The sequence below is a fragment of the Mustelus asterias genome, chromosome 25, assembly GCF_964213995.1.
Source record: "Mustelus asterias chromosome 25, sMusAst1.hap1.1, whole genome shotgun sequence".
Taxonomy (NCBI): domain Eukaryota; kingdom Metazoa; phylum Chordata; class Chondrichthyes; order Carcharhiniformes; family Triakidae; genus Mustelus; species Mustelus asterias.
In genome coordinates, this window is record NC_135825.1 from 21,018,012 (window position 1) to 21,041,321 (window position 23,310).

The 23,310-nt window shown below is 41.7% G+C and overlaps 1 protein-coding gene across 1 annotated transcript in view; it reads left to right on the forward strand.

The window, feature by feature from the left end:
- Positions 1 to 23,310, forward strand: part of LOC144511734 (sushi, von Willebrand factor type A, EGF and pentraxin domain-containing protein 1-like) — a 398,606-nt gene that overhangs the window by 227,713 nt on the left and 147,583 nt on the right. The window contains exons 20-22 of the mRNA XM_078241958.1: positions 3,799 to 3,895; positions 6,497 to 6,570; positions 7,200 to 7,382. Coding sequence (XP_078098084.1) covers positions 3,799 to 3,895; positions 6,497 to 6,570; positions 7,200 to 7,382 — 354 coding nt within the window. The remainder of the gene's footprint in view (positions 1 to 3,798; positions 3,896 to 6,496; positions 6,571 to 7,199; positions 7,383 to 23,310) is intronic.

Here is a 23,310-nt window from a genome sequence, read left to right on the forward strand (position 1 = left end):
ATTAGGTATCACAAATGAGGTGTTAAAATGCTGTGCTGAATGAATGTTTGGGCTAAGACAGAAAATCAGATGAACGATATCACCGCTGTCATTTGGCTTTGGGATACTTGGTCAGCACAAATTTACAAATTCGTCATGTTCATTCAGACATGTTAGTCCTTGGAAAGAATTGGCATGCTTACCCACAAATGTGAACCTGAATCATCTCTTTAGCCAGGGTTCATTGTGTGTCTCTGTCTAATATTTCACAGTGGACATGATTGATGTAACACAGAATGTGAAACACTCCTCACCCTGTACACCTGGCCACTTTTCAAATATTACAGCAGCCATTGCAAAGTTGTTCATGTTACCATTTATCTTAAATGTCATGGTGCAATATGAAGTGTTATAATTGTTCCTGGAGATGACCTGCACATGGCTGGTTAATTCTGTGCTGTTGGGAATTGGCAAGAGTGTAAGCCAGGCAATTCACCCAGTTCTTATGGGCAAGGCAAAGGCAGCACAGCTTGTGTAAGTAGGAAATTGATTCGTAACTGAACATGTTTGTTATTGGGCTTTGATAAAAATCTGACTGATGCACCGTTCTTGCTGTATGTTTTTTTTTGCATGAATGCTCTATTAAAATATCTAAAGTACATTGCAAAGGACTTAAATAGTCATCAGAGTGCAATTATATTCACCTGCTAGATTTGTTTCACACTCAGGTTCTTGAACACAACTGTGATGCATGTAAGAGTTATTGTATACATTGACTGCAAGTTATGCAGCCCAAGGGATTCTATATAATTTCCAGTCCCTTGGTGCATTGTTTGAAATGTCTTCGACATTGATCTTTCCACATTTTGCAGTTGCAATGGCTGCCCAAGCTTTAGTGCAGCCCAAAGCTCTAGTCCAGGACCTTGGAATATGCCAGTCTCCAACACGGTCACGGAGAACTCTTTGCGCTGGATGACCAACCAATTTCGGGCAGACCAAAGAGCGCCTTTCACCGAGTTGATGATTCTACAGCTGCAGTTGATGTTTTTCTCAATTTGCACCTCAGGGAACATCCCATAGAGCACTGAGTGCTGCACCTCCAAATTGTTCAAGAGGAATCTTGCCAAAAACCACTGCATCCCTCTCCAGACCTTCTTTGCAAAGGAAATTTCCAGGAGTGGAACAATGGTTCCACAAGTTGGTGGAGTGGGCAGATGGATGGCAGATGAGGTTCAATGTGGAGAAGTGAGGTGATGCATTTTGATAGGAAGAACATGAGATGCAATACAAAATAAGGGGTAAAATTCTTAAGTGAATGCAGGAGCAGAGAGTCCGAGGTGTTTTAGGTGTATATGTGCATAGATTGTTGAAGGTGGCTGGACAAGTGGAGAGAGCTGTTAATGAAGTTTCTAGCATCCTAGGCTTCATTAATTAGGGTACAAGAGCAAGGAGGTTATAGGACGTGCTGCATTGGAGAGAGTACAGAAGAGGTTTATAAGAATTGTTCTAAGGATGAGAAACTTCAGTTATGAATATAGCTGGGGAGATTGTGCCTGTTCTCCTTGGAGAGAAGGTGGCTAAGAGGTGATTTGATCGAGATGTTGAAAATCTTGAGGGGTCAAGGATCAGTAGAAGGGAGAAATGTTCCCGTTTGTAAAAGGATCAAGAATGATGGGGTACAGACTAAAAGATTTACCAAAGAACGTAGTGTGGTGGTATTCCCATATTTCTGCTGCCATTGTCCTGCTAGATGGTAGTTGTTGTGGGTTTGCAAAGTGCTGCCTCAGCAGCCTTGATACATTCCTGGAGTGGATCTTTTCTTTGGTGCATACTGTAGCCACTGTTTGTCAGTGATGGAGGGAGTGGATGTTTGAGGAAGGATACCAAACAAGTGGACTTCTTTTGTCCTGGATGTGTTGAGCTGAAGTGTTGTTGGAGCAGCATCCATCCAGGCCAGTGGGGAGTATTCCATCACACTCCTGACTCGTGCCTTGTAAATGGTGGATAGGCTTTCAGAAGTCTGGAGGTGAGTTACTTGCTGCAGTATTCCTAGCCTCTGACTTACTCATGTCGCCACTGTGTTTATATGGTGAGTCCAATTGAGTTTCTGGTCAATGGTCGCCCCAAGGATGTTGACAGTGGGGGATTGAGTGATGGTAACACCATTGAATTTCAAAGGGCAGTGGTTAGTATCTCTTATTGGTGATAGTCATTGCCTGGCATTTGTGTGGGATGAATGTTACTTGCCACTTCTCAGCCAAGCCTGGATATTGTCCAGATCTTGTTGCATTTGAACATGGACTGCTTCATTATTTGAGGAGTCGTGAATGGTGCTGAACATTGTGCAATCATTGATGAACATCCCCACTTCTGACTTTATGACGGAGAGAAGGTCATTGATGAAGCAGCTGAAGATTGTTGGGCCTAGGACAGGTTACACCGAGATCTGAGCTAGGATCCCAATTGTTCACTTTATATATTAATGATTTGGAAGAGGGAACTGAATGTATTATCTCCAAATTTGCAGATGATTCAAAATTGGGTGGGAGGGTGAGCTGTGAGGAGGATGCAGAGATGCTTCAGTGTGATTTTGACAGGCTGAGTGTGGGCATGTGCATGGCAGATGCAATATAATGTGGATAAAGGTGAGGTTATGGGGAGAGTTATAGAACAGAGGTCTAGGGGTACAGGCTCATAGCTCCTTGAAAGTGGAATCACAGGTGGGCAGGGTGGTGAAGAACGCATTCGGCATGCTTGGTTTCATTGGTCAGAACATTGAATACAGGAGTTGGCACGTCTTGTTGAAATTCTATAAGACATGTAAGGTCACACTTGGAATACTGTGTACAGTTTTGGTCACCCTGTTATAGAAAGGATATTATTAAACTAGAAAGAATGCAGAAAAGATTTACTAGGATGGTACCGGGACTTGATGGTTTGAGTTATAAGAGGAGGCTGGATAGACTGGGACTTTTTTCTCTGGAGCGTAGGAGGCTGGGGGGTTGATCTTATAGAAGTCTATAAAATAATGAGGGGCATGGATCAGCTAGATAGTCCATATCTTTTCCCAAAGGAAGGGGAGTCTAAAACTAGAGGGCATGGGCTTAAGGTGAGAGGGGAGGTTGGTGTCGGAGGGTGCTGAGTGTCTGAATGAGCTACCAGAGGTAGTTGTCGAGGCAGGTACAATTTTGTCATTTAAAAAGTTTTTACACAGTTAAAATGGTAAGATGTCTGTAGAGGGATATGGGCCAAACATGGGCAATTGGGACTAGCTTCGTGGCTTAAAAAATGGGCTGTATGGACAAGTTGGCTGAAGTGCCTCTAATAATCTTCCTTCCTGTCTTTGCCACCAAAGTGGAAAACCTCACATTTATCCACATTATATTGTATTTGCCACTCAGCCAGCCTGTCCAAGTCACTCTGTTGCCTCTTGGCATACTACACACAGCACACACTGCCATTCAGCTTAGTGTCATCTGCAAATTTGGAGATATTGCATTTAATTCCTTCGTCCAAATCATTAATGTACATTGCTGAATAGCTATGGCCCAGCACTGAACCCTGCGGTACCCCAGTAGTCACTACATGACAATCTGAAAAGGACCTGTTTATTCCCACACTGTGCTTCCTGTCTGCCAATATGTACTCTATTTTAAATCTTTAATTTTTGTTGCCATGAAGACTTTAGTGTTGAGTATCAAGCACCGAAGAATTGGGGAGAACTATAGTCTGAAAAAGATCATGCAATATTTTCATAAAAATTAAAGTGGCCCCATTGGGGAATATGGATTATTTTACCATTTCAACATTTTTTTCCAGCAAGAAATTGTGGTAATCCTGGGGAGATTCTGAATGGATATTATATTGCACCAGATACCACGTTAGGAAGTCGAGTTACTTTTTATTGTGATGAAGGGTAAGTGTCCAATTTATCAAATGCTCAATAAGGTTCCTCACTGTAAGTGAAGAATTTTAATTTGTTTAAATTTTGAGTTGAGGCCTGTCTGTATCTTGTTGCACCATGAGAAGGAAACCTTCTTTCACCTTGTCAGAGAAAGAACAATCATGCATCTTGCTTGATTTGAAAAGCAGCATTAATCAAGGAACGAAATGCTACATTTCAATACTGAATCCCAAGTTTGTGCCCATCCCAGAAGCACGTGAAATCACGGGAGAAGACATTGGTTCCATGGCCCAACACCATCATGCACTTTGAAAGGCTCACTTTAATCTTGGTGATGATTTCTGTGTAGTTTCTGAATGTGGACGCCCCTGATCTGACCTGATCGATAGCATATTTGTTCAATTTTAAATCGGCCCTGACACTGCATTCTTCCCTGGATCAAGGTTGCGGATAAACCTTAAAGGCCATCTGGCCAATTTTGGCGGGTGAGCATTCGACTGTCATGCATAACCGCCAACCGAAATATAGCGTGGGTGCATGATGGCATTGGGACACGGAGCCAATGTCTTCTCCCGTGATTTCACATGCTTCTGGGTTCATCACGCCAGGCAAAGTAAAATTCCAGCCCATAAATTTTCACCCCATCATAACTGCATTGTGTCCACATTTCGTCAATTAGATACTGTGACAACTCATTTTAAAGGAATACATAATCTTGGGGTTCAGTATTGAAATGTAGTATTTGATTCCTTCATTAATGCTACTTTTCATATGAGGCCAGATGTTTGAATATCCTTTTTCTGGCAAGATACAAAAATCCAGCCTGTGGTCATGAATAATATGGGCAGGAGGAGTCATTCGGTGCAATGAACCTGCTCTGCCTTTTTATAAACATAATGTGGAGATGCCGGTGTTGGACTGGTGTGGGCACAGTAAGAGGTCTCACAACACCAGGTTAAAGTCCAACAGGTTTATTTGAAATCACGAGCTTCAGGAGCACTGCTCCTTCATCAGGTGAGCAGCCTGCTTGAACCATTGCAATCCATATGGTATAGGTACACCCACTGTGCTGTAAGGGATCTTGGCCTTAACAAGCAAATCAGCAGTCATTACAATGCTTGCTGACTGTTAAATTTCCTCTGAAATGGTCTGGCTTAGTTCATCAAACTGTTACAAAGCCAATAAAAAGGGGGAGGAAAACCAGATGGGCTACCTGGCCTCGATTGTAGGCATTGGAAATGACGAGGGCAAACCCAGCTCAGGTGACCCGAAAAGGACCTCCTTACTAACATCTGGGAGCTTGTGCCAAAATCGGGAGAGCTGTTTCAGAGTAGAAAAGCAAAAGCCTGAATTGTACTTTACAGCTCATGCCATTTTTCCCTGCTGCCCCATCACAATCATCAGGTATGTCCTGTCCCACTGGCAGTTAAACCCAGCAAAAGTGGGCGCTCAATAGGAGGTAATTGCCCTGGGAGTACTCAGGATTGACTCTGGACCCTATGGAATCTCATGGGAGCAAGTCAAATGTGGGCAATGAAACCTTTTGTTGTGTTGATTACCACCCACTGTCCCCACTCATCTGATAAATTGGTCATGTACTCTGGTGGGAGTTCTCCATACACTTGCAATAAAGTCTAACATTTCATCTGACTTCCGACAGTTTACTGTATCTGTCGGATCTTTTTGTGATTATTGTGGAACACCCTGATGCCATTTACTGCAGCATTCAGTCTCTCCCCACTTAAATATTCAGCTTTTCTGTTCTGTCCACAACAGTGGACAAGCTTGTATTTTCCCACTTTATACCCCATCTGCCAATCATTGTTTTTCCCATCAGTTAACCGATCCCGATTCCTTTGCAGATTTTTTTTGGAAGCTGCTCACAGTTTTTAACTTCCTACCTTTTGTCCTGCAAATCAAGATACCGTATACTTCATCTCTTCTTCTGAATAGATTGTAAAAGTTGTGGTCCAGCCCTGATTTCTGTGGCACCCCACTAGTTAAAGAAACCCGAAAATTACTCATTTATCCTGAATGTTTATTTAGTTATCCAATTCTCTATCCAAGCTAATATATTGCCCTCAATTCCATGGGTTGTTCTGCAGGGAACATGTGTTTTGGAAATGTAAATATACAAATTGATTGGTTCCTGTTTATCCTGCTTGGTACATCCGTAAGAACTCTGATGCCTGTTTGACAACTAATTAATTAATGTTCATTTAATACCTGTTGTAACAGAATGTTCCCATGGTGCTCATAGGAGCAATATCGGGCAAAACGTAGCACTGAGCCAGATAAGGAATTCAGGTATTGGGGTAGCTGACTAAGAGCTTGGTCAAAGAAGGTGATGACAGGGAGGCAGAAAAATGGAGAACTCTGGGGGTGGGCAAGGAAATTCCAGTGGTTGGAGCTTGGGCTGCTGAAGACCCCGCTAGGGCCGCATTGCCAACAAAGGTCATCTTGCTTTTTGTTCTGCTGTGCTGCTAATGAATTGATACATTTATCAAATTAGACTTTTACCCTTCGAACAGTGATAGTGTGACGAGGAGAAATCTGTTTAATTTTTGATATTCTGAACTTTTTTGTTACTGTAGCAGTTTCTTTTCATTTCAGATACAACATGGTTGGTAAGGCCAACCGGACATGTACAGCTCATGGTTGGGATGGCCAGGTTCCAACATGTGAAAGTAAGTTTGGAATTTTAAATTGCATAGAATGGTTGCCTTGTTTTTATTTTCTGTACCTATTGATTGATCCAAATGAACGCAAGTAACTTAACGAGTATTTCGTTCACTGATGTCTCCTAAATTGGGGTGCAAATTTTTAGTATAGCTAATATTTTTGCTTTGAAATTTCACACACAGTCCCATCTTCAGCTGTTATTGAGTCTCCGTTATCATATTATTATTTTGACATTACGCTCTTCATATAAAGTAGCAGCCATTAAATGAATCAGGGTGCTACCTTCAGCTATTATTGAGTCTCGGTTATCTTAAGGACTTTGATCTTGCTGAACTCATTTGGAGAAAATGGACAGTGTGTTGCTCCGCATGTGAGAGAACTGATGAAGGGGTGATGTTAATACAATTCAGTTGCTGTTATCCATCAGTTTATCATGGTTGTTAGTTTCGGTCTTCAAATATTTGTTCTCATCTCTTACATTTTAGCAGAATGCAGATCCTCTGATCTCAAATATAAAATGAAACTGTATCAGCTGGAATTCTTCATCCTCCTTGCTGCAACCCTATCCCATAAGCAACTTCTGTGTTGATGAGCTATGTGATTTCACAGTGTGTCTGAATTTCACTTTCTCTAGTTGTCATATGTCCCGATCCTCCGCCTATTGCCAATGGAACAGTTTCGTCACCACCTGGAGAGTTCTGGACATTTGAAAGTGTAGCAAAATATTCGTGTCTCGCGGGCTATTTCCTGATCGGTGAAGACACTATCACCTGTACAGCAACTGGAGATTGGAATGGGAATCCACCAAAATGTCAAGGTAACAATTGATAGATCAGAATCTGTTTCAATTGTCATCTGCAGAAATGGAGAAGCTTGGACATGTAACAGATTTATGGGCCAGTTGAATTAACAGCTTTTGGCTTAATAATTTTCAGTATTACAAATGGATTGGGTTTTTAGTTACTTTCCAGTTGTTGTTGGCAGTGGTTGTAATTGTTCATCCACCCATAAGCTCTCTACACAGCCTATTGCAGCATGGATTTAGAGCCAGAGATGTTTCCTGTAGAACTGGCGCTCTATCTAATTCCATCATGGTGCTTCCAGCTCGATGTTTTCTGCTGATGGCTACGGCTAATGGATTTTTGTTTATTGGAGCTCTGATTAAAGGAATGGAATGTGTGTTTAGGTATGTAGGGTCGTGTGATATTGTGGTTGGTTGGAGGAGCTAGGTCTGTTCGGGGGGAAAAAAAGAGAAAGCCAAAGTTTTTCCATAAGCTGTTCTCTCTCCACAATGTCTCTCTGACAGCTTCAAGACTTTGTCTCCAGACATTATAGCAAGTTTATTCATGGGTGGTATTTAAAGTGGCATTTCAAGTCTAAGAAGCAGTCACAAAAAGTCACCAAGTCATCGCCCAGCAGGATTAAGGAAAATACCAAGGCTTTTTATACATATATAGACAGCAAGAGGGCTGGGGCAATCAAGGGCAGGGGAGGGAATCTGTGTGTGGAGCCAGAGGAATTGGGCGAGGTATTGAGTGAGTACTTTGCGCCAGTATTCACCACAGAGAAGGACTTGGTGAAAGATGAGTCAGGGGAAGGCTATGTAGTTCGGTTGTGTCAAGTTGAGATCAAAAAGGAAGAGGTATTGGGTTTCTTGAAAAACATTAAGGTAGACAAGTCCCCGGGCCTGATGGGATATATCCCAGAATACTGAGAGGGGCAAGGGAGGAAATTGCTGGGGCCTTGAGCAAAATCTTTGTATCCTCACTGGTGACAGGGGAGGTCCCAGAAGATTGGAGAAAAACCAATGTTGTTCCTTTGTTTAAGAAGGGTAGCAAGGATAATCCAGGTAATTGCAGGCGGGTGAGCTTTACGTCAGTGGGAGGGAAATTATTGGAAAGGATTCTTCGAGACTGGATTCACTCCCACTTGAAATAAGTGGACGTGTTAGCGAGAGGCGACATAGTTTTGTGAAGAGGGGTTCGTGTCTCACTAACTTGATCGAGTTTTTCCAGGTAGTGATGATATTAATTGAGGGTAGAGCAGTGGATGTTGTCTACATGGACTTTAGGAAGGCCTTTGACAAGGTGCCTCATGGCAGACTGGTACAGAAGGTGAAGTCACACAGGATCAGAGGTGAGCTGGGCAGATGGATACAGAACTGGCTCGGTCATAGAAGACAGAACGTAGCAGTGGTAGGTAGTGTTTCTGAATGGCGCGCTGTGACAAGTGGTGTTCCTCAAGGAGTACTGGTGGGACCTTTGCTGTTTGTAGTATATATACATGATTTGGAGGAAAATGTAACTGGTTTGATGAGTATGTTTGTGGACAACGCAAAGGTTGTTGGAATTGCGGATAGCGATGAGGACCGCCAGACGCACCAGCAGGATATAGATCGGTTGGAGGCTTGGGCAGGGAGATGGCAGATGGAGTTTATTCCGGAGAAATGTTTAAAGCGCGGATGGATGGATTCCTGAGCGGTAAGGGAATTAAGGGTTATGGGGATCAGGCGGGTAAGTGGTACTGATCCACGTCAGATCAGCCATGATCTTATTGAATGGCGGGGCAGGCTCGAGGGGCTAGATGGCCTACTCCTGCTCCTATTTCTTATGTTCTTATGTTCTTAAATGTGAGGTAATGCATTTTGAAAGGTCTAATACAGATGGGAAATATACAGTAAATGGCAGAACCCTTTACAGTATTGACAGGCAGAGGGATCTGAATGTACAGGTACACAGGTCACTAAAAGTGGCAAAGCAGGTGGAGAAGGTAATCAAGAAGGCATACGGCATGCTTGCCTTCATTGACCAGGGCATTGAGTTTAAAAATTGGCAAGTCGTGTTGCAGCTTTATAGAACCTTAGTTAGGCCACACTTGGAATTTAGTGTTCAATTCTTGTTGCCACACTACCAGAAGAATGTGCAGGCTTTGGAGAAAGTACAGAAAAGATGTACCAGGATGGTGCCTGGTATGGAAGGCATTAGCTATGAGGAACGGTTGGAGAAACTTGGTTTGTTCTCACCGGAATGGCGGAGATTGAGGGGCGACCTGATAGAAGTCTCCAAGATTATGAGGGGCATGGACAGAGTGGATAGTCAGAAGCTTTTCCTCAAAGTGGAAGAGTTAATTACTAGGGGGCATAGGTTAAGGTGCAAGAGGCAAGGTTTAAAGGGAATATACATGTTTTTTTACACAGAGGCTGGTGGGTGCCTGGAACTCGCTGCTGGGGAGTAGTGGAAGCAGATATCACAGTGACATTTAAGGGACAACTTGACAAATACATGAATCGGATGGGAATAGAGGGATGTGGTCCCCAGAAGGGTACGGGGTTTTAGTTTAGTCGGCCAGCATGGTCAGTGCAGGCTTGGAGGGCCGAACGGCCTGTTCCTATGCTGTAATTTTCTTTGTTCAAAAAATGTTGTTTATTTGGAACAGAAACAGTTATAAATTCAAAATTAAAATTGTTCCCTTTCATTTTTAAATATTGTTCAACTGTTAATAGTTAAGCTGCTTCATTTGTTAGTTATAATTGAACTGAGTTATTAAATTACGTTTATATTCATGTGTTTAAAGAAAGCCCCTAATTTGTCAGTGAAATTACTCCTGGAGTGAAGCACCGTATCGTCACATTCATGCCAAATTAGAAAAATTGTTGAGGTCTAGTCTGTCTTCAGAAGATACTTTGAGGTTTGGGCCCAGAACCCAAACAGTGGCCATAAAATCAAGCTTAATTTAGTCCTGCAAACTACTGCCAGTGGTGAGTAAATTATCCTTGGGCCATTCCCCATTTTTGTGTATGTTGCCAACTTTCCGAGCACTTTGATTGCCACAATGTTGTGTCCTGTTTCAATATTTCAGGCTTCTCTCAACTTGGGTGAGGTGCTAGAGGACTGGAGGGTTGCTGACTTTATGCCTGTTGTCAGAAAAGGTTGTAAGGATAAGTTTAGCAATTGCAGGCTGATCACTTGTGGTAAGCAAGCTTGCAGGAAAGAAAAATTGGGATAGAATTAGTAGTCACATGGAAAAATGTGGGTCAATTAGGGCATTTCTCAAGGAGAAATCATGTCTAACTTTTTGGAGTTTTCTGGAAGGGGTAATAGGGTGGAAAAGGGTGATGCTGTTGATGTGCTATACATCAAGCTTCAGAAGGCATTTGATACAGTGACACACAACAGACTTGTGAGGAAAGTTGTAGCTGATGCAATAAAAGTGACAGGAGCAATGTGGATACAAAATGGCTGAATAATGGGAAGCAGAGAGTAAAGTGTATTTTTCAGACTGGAGGAAGATTTGTCGTGGAGTTCCCCCTTTTCGTAATGCATGTTATTCGTCTGGATTTTAGTGTGCAGGGTTAAATTTCAAAGTTTGCAGATAATATAAAACTTGGAAGTATTGTAAACTGAGGACATCAGTTCAAAAGGATATGGATGAGTTGGTGGAGTGGGCAGATAGAATTATAGAAATCCAACAGTGCAGAAGGAGGTCATTCGGCCCTTCGAGTCTGCACTGAAACAAAATCCCACCCAGGCCCGATCCCCGTAATTTCCCATATTTACCCCACTAATCCTTCTAATTTACGCATCCCAGGATACTAAGGGGCAATTTAACATGGCCAATGCACCTAACCCGCACATCTTTGGACTCTGGCAGGAAACTGGAGCACTCGGAGGAAACCCACGCAGACATGGGGAGAATGTGCAAACTCCACACAGATTGCAGATCAAGTTCAATGGGGAGAAGTGAGGTGATGCATTTTGGTAGGGATAACATGGGAGATGCAGTGTTAAATTCTTAAGGCGCAGAGACGCCTGGGTGTACATATGCAGAGATTGTTGAAGGTGGCATAGAATACAAGAGCAAGAAGGTTATGCTGAAGGATGTGATGCATCTAGAGAGTGCAGAAGAGGTTTACAGGAATGTTTCCAGGGATGGGCAACTTCAGTTATGAGGAAAGCTCTGGAGGTTGTGACTGTTTTCTTTGGAGAGCAGGTGACTAAGCGGCAACTTGTTGGAGATGTTCAAAACCATGAGCGGGAGGACTCGGTAGAGAGGGGGAAACTGTTCCCACTTGTAAAAGGATCAAGCATGGTGGGACACAGACTGAAAGATTTACAAAAGAACTTCTGGGTGGTGGTGTTGCCATTGTCTCTGCTGCCATCATCCTGCTAAATGGTAGTGGTTGCAAGTTTGAAAAGTGCTGCCGAAGCAGCCTTGAGTTCTTGCAGTGCATCTTGTCGATGCTGCACACTGCAGCCACTGTTTGTTGGTGATGGAGGGAGTGAATGTTTGAGGAAGGTTTACCAATTGAGTGGATCAATTTGTCCTGGATGGTGTTTGGCTTCTTGAGTGTTCTTCGTGTTGCACTCATTCAGGCAAGTGGAGAGTATTCCATCACGCTCCTGATTTGTGTGTTGTGTATTGCAGGTAGGCTTTAGGGAGTCAGGAGGTGGGTTGTTTGCCATAGGATTCCTGATCTCTGAACTGCTGTTGTAGCCACAGTATTTACATGACTGGTCCCATTTAGTTTCTGGTCAGTGGCAACCCCCAGGGTGGTGTTGATGGGGATTCAGCAATGGGAATGCCACTGATTGTCGAAGGGGGATTATTAGATTCTTTCTGTTGGAGGTGTTCATTGGCTGGCACTTGAATGGCACATGGTACTTGCCACTTGTCAGCACAAGCTTGGATGTTGCATTTGGCCATGTATTGCTTCAGTATCTGAGGAGTTGCAAATGATGCTGAACATTGTGCAGGTCTCAGCAAACATCCCTACTCCTGACCTTGTGTGCCATTGCTTTGTGTGTCTCAGTAGGAAGAAAAATACGCAGGCGTCAATTGGGAGAATATGGCAAGCTTGCATGTGGGCAATGCTCAAATGTCTTATGGGGTGTGCACACAAATCTGGTCACATGAGGCCTGTGGGTTGCAAGTTGTGCAACACTGCTATGCAGAGTACTCTCTGTGCAGACTCACCAAGACAAGTGCAGCAAGACATCTTTACTCCTATACTCCAATCCTTTTGCAGTGAAGGCCACCGTACCATTTGCCTTCCCAGTTATTAGCTGCAACTACCTGCCAGCTGCTAGCGACTCATGAACAAGGACATCCAGGTTGCTTTGGAGATCTACATTCCCATCTCCTCTCCATTGAGAAATATTCCACTTTCCTGACTTCTATCCAATCAGATAGCTTTACATTTATTACCATTACATTAGCTCTGAAATAATACTAAATCTAAAATACCCCAATTACTGTTGGTTCTTAACATACTCCTCCAGAAACCATCTCTTACACACTTCAGCAGTGAACCTTCCAAAGCACTCGTGCCAGTTAGATTTGCCCAGTCTATGTAAATTGAAGTCTCCCATTATTACTGTATTACCCAGGTTACATGCAGCTCTTCTGATTTTAAATACTGTATCCAATGTTACCACTACAGTTTGGCCTATAAACAACTCCCATCAATATTTGCTACCCTTTACTGTTTCTGAACTCCAACCAAACTGATTCCACATCTCGACCCTTTTAATTTTAAGATTCCCCACGCAAATATGTTGCTCTTGTATCTTTGTAATATTGCTAACCAAACTCCTTTAACTTTTTGTGTATTCTTCCTAAATGATTACTCTTGAACATTCTGTTCCAAGTCTCGGGTCACCCTGCAACTGAGTCTCCAATGACAATTAAATCAAGCCCATTTAAACCTTTGTGCCCACAAATTACCTATCTTGTTGCAAATGCTGAGTGCATTCAGATTGAGTGCCCCTAACTTTGTCTTTTTAATGTTGTGTTTTATTCTGATCTTATTTGATGTTTCACTTCCTTCACTTTGACTGTCCTCTAACTTTGTGTCCTGCTTTTCTACTTGTTTATATCAGTTTTCTTTCCAATCTGAGCTCTCCCTCAGATTCCCATCCCCTTCCCAATCTACTTTAAATGCTTCCCAACAGCACGAGCATATCTCCCTGTGCGAATGTCAGCCCTACTCCTGCTAAGGTGCAGCCTGTCTATTTGTACAGGCCCCACTTGCTCTAAAACCAATCTTGATGCCCCCCCGCTTGCACCAGTTGTCCAGCCATGTGTTTGCTCGTTCAATTCTTTATTCCAAGGCTCACGAGCATTTGGCACGAGGAGTAACCTGCAGAATATATGCTTTTGAAGTCCTGCTCCGAACCATGTAACCCCTGAAATATTTTGCGACCTCATTCCCCTTCCCATCTTTGTCATTGGTCCCAATGTTGTCTATGACCTCTGGTTGTTCTCCAGAGGCATATCATACCGCTATTATGTGACATCCTTGCTGTTGGCGGTAGGAGCTTTTATTACCATTTCTCTGTGACTTTGCTTTATCTGACATGAAGTTGTGGATGAGTGAAGTTTTCCACCAACTGAACATTCAGAACACTGCTGTTGCTCCTGAACCTTCCAATCCGCAGCCACTCCATCTGAACCGGGTCCTGTGAAGCCTTGATGGAATATGATGCATTATTTGCCAAAGCCCACATCTTAGCCATTGCCAAGACTATTTAGTGCCCTGTCCTGCAATTTGCTTTGGCCCTTCAACTCGAGGGATTTGGCAATGGTGAGAAAAGCTAAGTGCTTCCAAAATTCTGGAATGAGATTAAAAGTCTTGAGGTACTTTACATTTGGGGAGGTGTCTTCTAAATGTGACCTGAATGTACTGGAAAGGAGATTTATTGAAACGATTAACTTTTTTAGTTGCAAAAGGTGACTGTGGCAAGCCTCCAGCATTGGAAAATGGCTCACCAACTGACGAACATATTTCTCAGAACATCTTTCCTGTGGGTTCTCGAGTCACTTACAAATGTTACCCCTGTCTCTGCTAGCCAAGTAAAGCCTACACACTTCAGATCTATTTCCTTGCTCCCCAAAACACATTCACCAGAAACTTCCGATCTCACCCACGGCTGGGATTCTCTGGTTCTGCTGTAGTGAATGGAGTTTTGACTGAGCACCACATCCTTGTTGGCAGCGATGATGGGGCAAGCAAAATCGGAGAATCCTGCCCATTATTTGTGCATGGAACTACATCTGGTTGATGGACACAATCCATGGGATTCTTGCGTAATTAACACACAAAGTATAAATTTTTTGAATGTGTGGTGGATACGATGAATTGTGGTGACTACCTGTTACTTACAGGACTAAACATGTTCTGTGACTGCTATGAGAAATGAAACATTTCAGAAGTTGGTTGTGATATTTTGTTTCATTAGGGTAAATGTTAGAAAAATCACCAACATTTGACCCTCCAATACTTGAACCTAGTATCCTGTAGACACTTAATTAGACATTATGGGCCCGATTTTTACCATTGTGTCGCGTCCGCATCCGGGCACGAAAATGTGGTTAAAATCAGGCGTGAGGCCATTAACGCAATCCGCGCCTGCATCCACGCAGATGCCCACTTTACCAAGGCCCAAAAATGGCTGCGATCTGATTCGCGCCTGAAATTTAAATGCATGCATTTAAATTGAAATAATGAACTGCCCGACAACTTTATCAGCATTTCCCCATTTACCATTGCGTTCGAGCGTCCAGATTCGGTGTGAAACTGACATGCTCGGCAAAGGTCTGTTTCGGGCGCTCCAGCTGCTGAAGAGTTAAGTTCAGCACTTCCAACGGCTCTCTGACTCAGATCGGTGGTGAAGGAAGGGGGGGAGAGAGAGGAGGGAGGCGGGTCAGATCATTGTCTGGTGGGAAGGGGCGGGGGAAGGGAGGCCCGATCATTTTCTGGTTGCGGGGGGGAGGGGGGGAGGAGGAGGCGAGTCAGATGTATCTCTGGTGGATGGGGGGGAAGGAGGCCAGATCATTGTCTGGTGGGGAAGAAGGAGGCCAAATTGTTGTCTGGGGGTGGAAGGAGGGGGCCAGATCGTTGTCTGGAAGGGAGTGGGGGAGGGAGGCCAGATTGTTGTTGTGGGGGCGTGCAGGGTGGAGAGAGGCCAGATTGTTGTTTGGGGGGGGCGGGAGGGGGCAAGGAGGGAGGACAGATTGTTGTCTGGTGGGGGCGGGGGGGGGGGGGGGGTGGGGGAGGCCAGATCATTCTCTGGTTGGGGGGGGTGGGGGAGGCCTAATCATTCTCTGGTGGGGGGGGAGGGGAGTGGGGAGGCCCGATCATTCTTGGGGGGAGGGGAGGGGTGGGGGTCCGCTGCCACTCTGGGGGGATCGGTGGGGGGAAGTGATGCAGAGGGTCGCGATCGATCTGGGTAGCGGGGGGGAGGGGTGGCTGGATATGGGGACAGTTATGTTGTAGGGGTGGGGGCCATTGCTTCTGCTTTTTGCTCCCGGGCCGCTTTATCCACTTTTTCAACCCAGGAGCGATGTGAAAGCGTCGCGATTTTCAAGTTTTTTCCTCACTGCGCATGCGCAGTTCAGAGCTCCGATTGTTTCGGGCGCGCTAAACCTCGCCCACAGCGCAATTCGAACTCGAGGTTTTTTTTCAGGCTAAGTGCTAATGGGGGCCCTGAAAGCAGATTTCCAAGTCGGATCTGAATTGTGCCCAGATTCAGCACTTAGAATGAAAATGGTAAAATCGGGCCCAATGTTTCAGCCTCCCAAGTATCTGATCAATGAGATTAATTTTATGTAGAGCCAGTGTAGTGGAGCACAAACTACTTTCCAAAGTGAAGTTCTCTTTAACTAAACAGTGTTACTTTTGAAGTTGTTCCAGATATTGCGGACATGATATCAGTCTAAGTATGAGTCCACATTGATGAATAATAAGTGAAATCAGGTGTCACAGATGAGTTGTTAAAATGCTGTGTTGGGTGGATGTTTGGAATAAGACAAATTGGGAGGTAATTGTTGAATATCATAAATCCATTTTGTACCCTTTTTTTCTTTTTAAAATGGATCATAACACTTCATATTGCACCATGACATTTAAAGTATACTGATACCCAAAATAGCAGGCAGAACGTTCTCTCCAGATGAACAATATCACTGCTGTCACTTGGCTTTTGTAACACTGAGTCTGCACCGATTTACAAACTGGACATGTTAATTCATACATGCTAGTTCTTGGAAAGAATTGGCCTGCTTACCCACAGATTTGAACCTTAATCATCTGTTTAGCCAGGGTTCATTGTGTCTGTCTAATATTTCATAATTGATACAACACAGAATGCGAAACACGCTTCATCATGTGCACCTGGCCACTATCATAATATTACAATAGTCTTTGCAAAGTTGTCAATGTGACTGTGTACTTTAAATGTCATGGTGCAATAAGAAGTGTTATGATTGTTCCTGGAGATGACCTCCACACGGCCTGTTAATCCGCTGCTGTTGAGAATTGGCAAGAGTGTAAGCCAAGCAATTCATCCAGTTGCTTCGGGGTAAGGCAGAGCAGTCTGTGCAAGTGGGTAAGTTATCATAGAATCATAGAAACTCTACAGTGCAGAAGGAGGCCATTCGGCCCATCGGGTCTGCACTGACCACAATCCCACCCAGACCCTACCCCCATATCCCTACATATTTACCCGCTAATCCCTCATACCTACGCATCTCAGGACTCTAAGGGGCAATTTTTAGCATGACCAATCAACCTAACCCGCATATCTTTGGACTGTGGGAGGAAACCGGAGGACCCGGAGGAAACCCACGTTTTATTAGTGACTGAACAAGTTTGCTATTGGGCTGTGATAAGGATCTGAATGATGCACAGTCCTTGCTGTTTGGTTTTTTGCAAAAGAAAATGACAAAATATTTCAAAATGGCCATTAGATAGTAGAATGATATTCATTTTGATGTCAGAAAATGTGAAATCCTTCAAACTGGATCCACTTTAGCCCCTTAATGACTGTGTGTAACTGCATTGATTGCACAGTCCTCACACCACCTTTTCCAATGAGCAATGGCAAAATGGCTTGCAAACCTGCTGAACATTAGCATGTTCATTGATCCAATTGGATCCTGGATAGATCTATAATAGATTGAGTTCCCTCAGATTGGCTTGTCCACTGGTTTTGAAAGACTACAACTGAAACATAATTTGTCCGATCCCTACTCCATTACTAACCAATCTGTTGAATCCTTTCAGCATTTTATTATTATTCCAGTTGCATTAGAAATCTTCTAAACTCATTTAGAAGACCCCACAATGATTACAGATAAGTACAACTCGGGTGGGAAAAGCAGAGGGGAGCCCACCGGCGTCATTGCTGGGTTTCTCCTGCCGTATTTTTAAACTCATTGACAAAAAGTAAAGAAGCAGGTCCCATGATATGCTGGCGGGATAGGCTGCAATTTAAGTTTATCTAAGATCAGGGAGCCCCAATTTTAAAACTATTTCTAAACAAAGATGGCGGGGAGTAAAGATCAGGAAAATCCCATTGGTGCAAAAGGCACATTATTCTCCAAAAACAAGAGTGGAAAATCACAGCTTTGGTGTTTGCTTATTCAAGATAAGAGTAAAGCACTGCTGATTAACATTAGGCTCAGTAACCCAAATATTTAATGGATATCCAGGTATCTTGTAAAATTCTTATCTGCCTTTGCTTTGTGTAAGTTAATTAAAATACAGTAAAGGAGTACAGTGGTGCATAGTGTAAATATAAAATCAGTGCCTTGAGATGACTGGTAACTAGATACAGACACCAGATGAAACCTAATATGATATAGGTTCATAAAGAAAATAAGTCACAAAATAAACCTGATTACAGAACTCTACTCAAACTTACAATGTCAAAAGATGGTTACACATTTGCAATGCTATTAGTTAAAAAGATCAAACTAATTCTGACTAATTGCATAGATTCTTGTAATTGTTATGCTTTGCACAATTTTAACAGGGGCCTCGTCATGTGACTTGCTAGTGTCCTATATTGACCACAATTCAGCAAAATATAGGCATGAGTTCAATTACTTGTCTGTTAGCATAGCCAAACTACAAACTAATTATCAATCCTAACTTTTCTACAAGTTTAGATTATCTTTGGAATACTTTGTGCAGTAGTGCTTACTGTACTTCAAATACATGCCAGTCTGAGAGGGGGGATGCAGTTATTTCTGATATTCAAGTTCATTTAAGGGTCAAGAATCTGCAGATTTATTCACTTAATTAAGTGAATATTATTAAGTGTGCATATAGTACTTGAGGATACAGTTAAATCACTTCAGGTTAAAACATGGTATGTGTTGCCTCTGATTTCTTTGGGATGTTATGGACAGGTAGTTTTTGGTGAATGTCAGTGCTTTGAGAATTGAATTCTGGCCATTTAAATAATTTTAACGCTTCATTTTGTACACCAATCCGAGAGTAATCTTGACTGTTTTGTTTCTTTTGAGGGATCGAACATTTGCGCTATGATATAGTCATTGGATTAATTGCCAGATAGTAACTGCCATTTTCTTCAAAATGTCATAAGCTATGCTTTCAGGCTCCAACCACAACTCTCCAAAAGAAAATTATAAACATCTAATTAAGAATGACATGTTTGTTTTGTTGTAAATGTTCTCGAACTGTTTCAGATCATGTCCCAACTTTTGCAACCCACCACTTGGATAACAATTAATCCCCTTTGTTGCAAGAAAGCAAAATAAGTTGTAAGCAGAGTATTGCCCTCTTTTGTCTCCATGTAGATTGCACAAAGTTTGTAGATTTTTTAAATAATGGTTTCCCTGAGTTGGTGATCAACAATATTGCTTCCCCCACACAAGTGGCTATATTACTAATGTATATTCTTTTGAATTCATGGTGTACTGCCAAGATGCACTTTCAATACACTAGGTCTATACTTGATAAGCATTCTTATGATTGTTCTATTCTGAGTCAGCTGAACATTTTTTCTTTTACATGAGCTATAAGTACCAACATCACTATCACTCTTATTAATAAGTATTTACTATGTCTTGATAAGATTCTCCATGTTGAGGCCTGATGCATTTATTTGTACTACTTCATAAAATTAAGACTGCTATGGGTTTATCTTATGCCATATGTGATGCAAACTCTTCAGCCATATTTGATTTGAAAGGAACAAAAAACTGTAAACACCTTTGTTCACATTGCTTTGAAAATCATGCAAACATTTTCAGAAATATGATTTGTCCTCCATAGTACCATTTAGCACTGAAAATAATCAAAACTATCTTGTGTTTCCAAGTGAAATTGATATTGATAGCAATGGAGATTTTACTAAATCCCATTAGCTGTTTTCAGGTGGCTATCTCTGCAATGACTAACAATGGAGCAGGATAGTTGTGGATTAGAGGAGACAAATTTCCAAGTGAGGTGATTAAGTAGTTGAGACACAACTATTCTGTCAGGAGCCAAAACAGGCACAGGAATATGTTTTTGGAAGTGAATGAATGAAATTTGGTAGTTATGTTTTGAGATTGCTTTGTTCGGATTTAGGATCTGAAATAAACTACGAAGGCATGTGTTAATGAAGGTAGATCGGGAGATAAGACCTAGTGAACATCATAATTAACTACAAATATACATTGCGTAAAGGGATTAAAATGTTGTCTAACATGGTTAACAAGAACTTAAAGGTGATATTGGATTGAGGAGGCATTTGTCAGAATGATGGGTTAAGGATTTTAAAATTCAAAGGATGACCAAAACAGAATGAGACTCAACTCTGAGGCATAAGCATTGATTGTAAAAGTTTCAGTAGCTATGTAAAAAGGAAGAGATTAGTGAAAGTTGGTCTGTTAATTGGCAGGAGAAATCATGATGGGAATCAGAAAATGGCGGAGATGTTGAATGGGTACTTATGTCTGCTGTCAAGAGTTACAAATTTCAGGAATTATAGGGAATCAAAAGTTGTACTGAGAATAAAGTTTTGAGAAATTAGTAAATAACAGAACTGGAGAAATTAATGAATCTAAAAGCCAACAAATCCTCTGGACTTGATCAGCTGCATCCTAGGTATTCACACAAGGTGGACACAGAAATGGCAGATGCATTGGTTTTGATCTTCTTGAATTCTCCAACAGTTTAATGAATTGGATGGTTGCAAATGTCGCAAGAAAGGAGGGAGAGAGAGAAAAATGAGAACTGGAGGCCAGTTAATGTGATATCAAAAGTATGGAAGATATGTTTCTGAGTGGGGAAGTGTTGGGTTCAAACTGCTAGTTTCTAAATTGGTGTTTAGTTAGTAACCACATTCTGTTAATTATGATTCAGCATGCATTATTTTTCATTTGTCAAAGGAACACATCATTTGTGACCAATTCCAACAGTTACTTTCCAACAGTACTTTTGTTTCTGAAATATTTCCTTTTGCAAGATTTGACCATCTTGGCTATCTAAGAACACAAGTGTAGCCCCCATCTCTTCTATCCTGTGGTAGAGGTGTCAAGAAATTATCTCATTACAAGGGAGACTTGTTACTTGTGTGTTAAAGGAGTTAACTGCCATATACTGTACAATATGTACATTGTTTTTGTTCATTATCAGTTTATTAATTTGTTTAATTTCTCAGCAGGTGGATCTTCAAGAATTGTTGGTGAGTATAGAGAACTGGGTCGTACAAATTTGCTGACAATTCTCCAGTTCATTTTAATCGGGAGATGCAAGCAAAATTACTAAGTAATGGGTATTTTGGGATTCTCTATGCTGCTCTAAATTAAGCATTAATAGTTTAATATCATTTTACCATTTATCTCTAAAATTCCTTTTAGTACAGCAAATAGTTTCTGCTCATTTCATGATATGCAGTTTAATGTGACCAAATGGCTTTACAAATATGAAAATCTGTTATCATGACGAGGATTTGGTATTTTCATTAATTATGGTATCTCTGCACGAATTCTGCTTCAACAGCTTCATTAATCCTGTTAATTTTCTCTCCACTTCTTCCAACATTTGTCATATCTGAGCATTTGGAAAAGATTTAAACTAATTTCATTCTCCTCTCGGATGGGTGTCATTTCAGTTCAGGTAGAAATTTGCTTAGCTGTCCTTTGTCTGGAACATTTTCCAATCTCCCAAGAACTAGAACTTAATTAAAGAAACTGGCTGTTCTCTTCAGGAGTACTCCAAGTAGCTTGTACTGTGCAGGAATAAGGTTGATGAGAATGAGGAGTCCAGTGGGTCCCAGGTTACTCCATCTCCTTCCATGATAGAACTCATCAAATCTAACATGCATCTGAACATTCTGATTGTGGCTGTAGTTAATGACTGAGAACAGTGTTCTGAAGAGCTGTATAAAAACCTCATTTCATCCCCTCTTCTGCACCAGTCCTACAGATGCATGTTGATCTTGCTAGTCTTCACAGAATCAGTGCAAATAGTGCAGAAGGTGGCCATTCAGCCCATTGAGTCTCACTGGCCCAAAAAGATGATTCTACCCAATCCCATTCCCCGGCCATATTTCCGTCACTTTACACATTCATCCTTTTCAGATAGGAATCCAATTGCCTTTTGAATACCTCAATTGAACCTGCTTCCACCACCCTTTCAAGAAGGTCTTCTTCTTATAATTGTTCAGTATGCGGCATGGTCAACAATGCAGAGATTTTTTTTTTGCAGTTTTATTTAATGAATGGCCAATGTATAATTTTCCACGACGCAGATTTTTTTCTCTATGTCTAAAATATTTGTTCTCATCAGTTTTCTATGATTAAAAATCATCAAAACCTGAGCGGTTTAGAGTACAGAAGGTAGCAATTTAGTCCATGGTTGTATTTGGTCATTGCTTCAAAAGGCCTGCCTTTTCCTAAGCTACCTAATTATTTTGGTTCCTGAATATGCTCTTGCAATAAGTATGTTTAGCTGCTCCTACAGCGGGGTACTCAACAGTTCTATTCAGGAAAAAGGGTGAGATAAAGTAATTGCCCCCCTCGCCGCCATCTGCTTCTCAATGGCCCTCACTGAATCCGATCATATTATAGTTCAAGGCTCCTGTATGCTGTGGATCAGGTAAACCAAAGGGGCATGAAACAGGACATAAACCTGATTTTATTTTCCTTTGCACCAGCACCATAGGCCAATTTCCCAGGCACACAGCAAAAAGAAACTTGTTATTTACCAGAATGTGACCTTGTAACTTTAACTTCTCATCTCCTGATATTTGCTGATAGAATCCACGTATGTTTTATGGGCTGTTTTTTTCCAATTAAAGAGCACTTGATCTGTTTGGTTCACATTAAAATTGCTAGAGATAAAAAAAACAGCAATACCTTTGCCAACCAGAATGTAGTCCTTAATTGGAACTGTTGCCATCCTGCTGTTCTGCCTAATAGGTTAGCCACAATTTACAATATTTTTCAAAGAAGCTTAAGTGAATTTGCCTTGTATCAAAACTAAATAAAATTTATGGGTTAACGTTGAAATTTCTAATTTTAACAACCAATTATAAGTTTAAATATTGACTCAACAAAATTGACCATTGTTGGCTTTCTGTATTTGTTTTTTTTTCTTTTTTAAACCTTCTAATTTCCTTACAGGTCTACAGTTTGAACTGCTCCTCCTGGTCCTGGGTCTCACTGTATTTATGATCTAATTTGCTCCTGCCTGCAATGAACTGAAGCACTTTTTTATGATTAATCTTTGCACAGTACTTTTGGGATAATCCTCATTAAAAGGAGTAGATGGTGTACTGCAACAATGTCTTCTGGATGGATATAGGTTGTGTATATTGAGCACTTGATGAGGGTCTTCTAAAAGGACCATTATTGATTCATTTGCAAAGATTGTTTAAATATAATTGCTAAATTTGATGAATTTTTAAAAATGTCATTGTCACTTAATTCAAATCACTGGCTAATGTTAG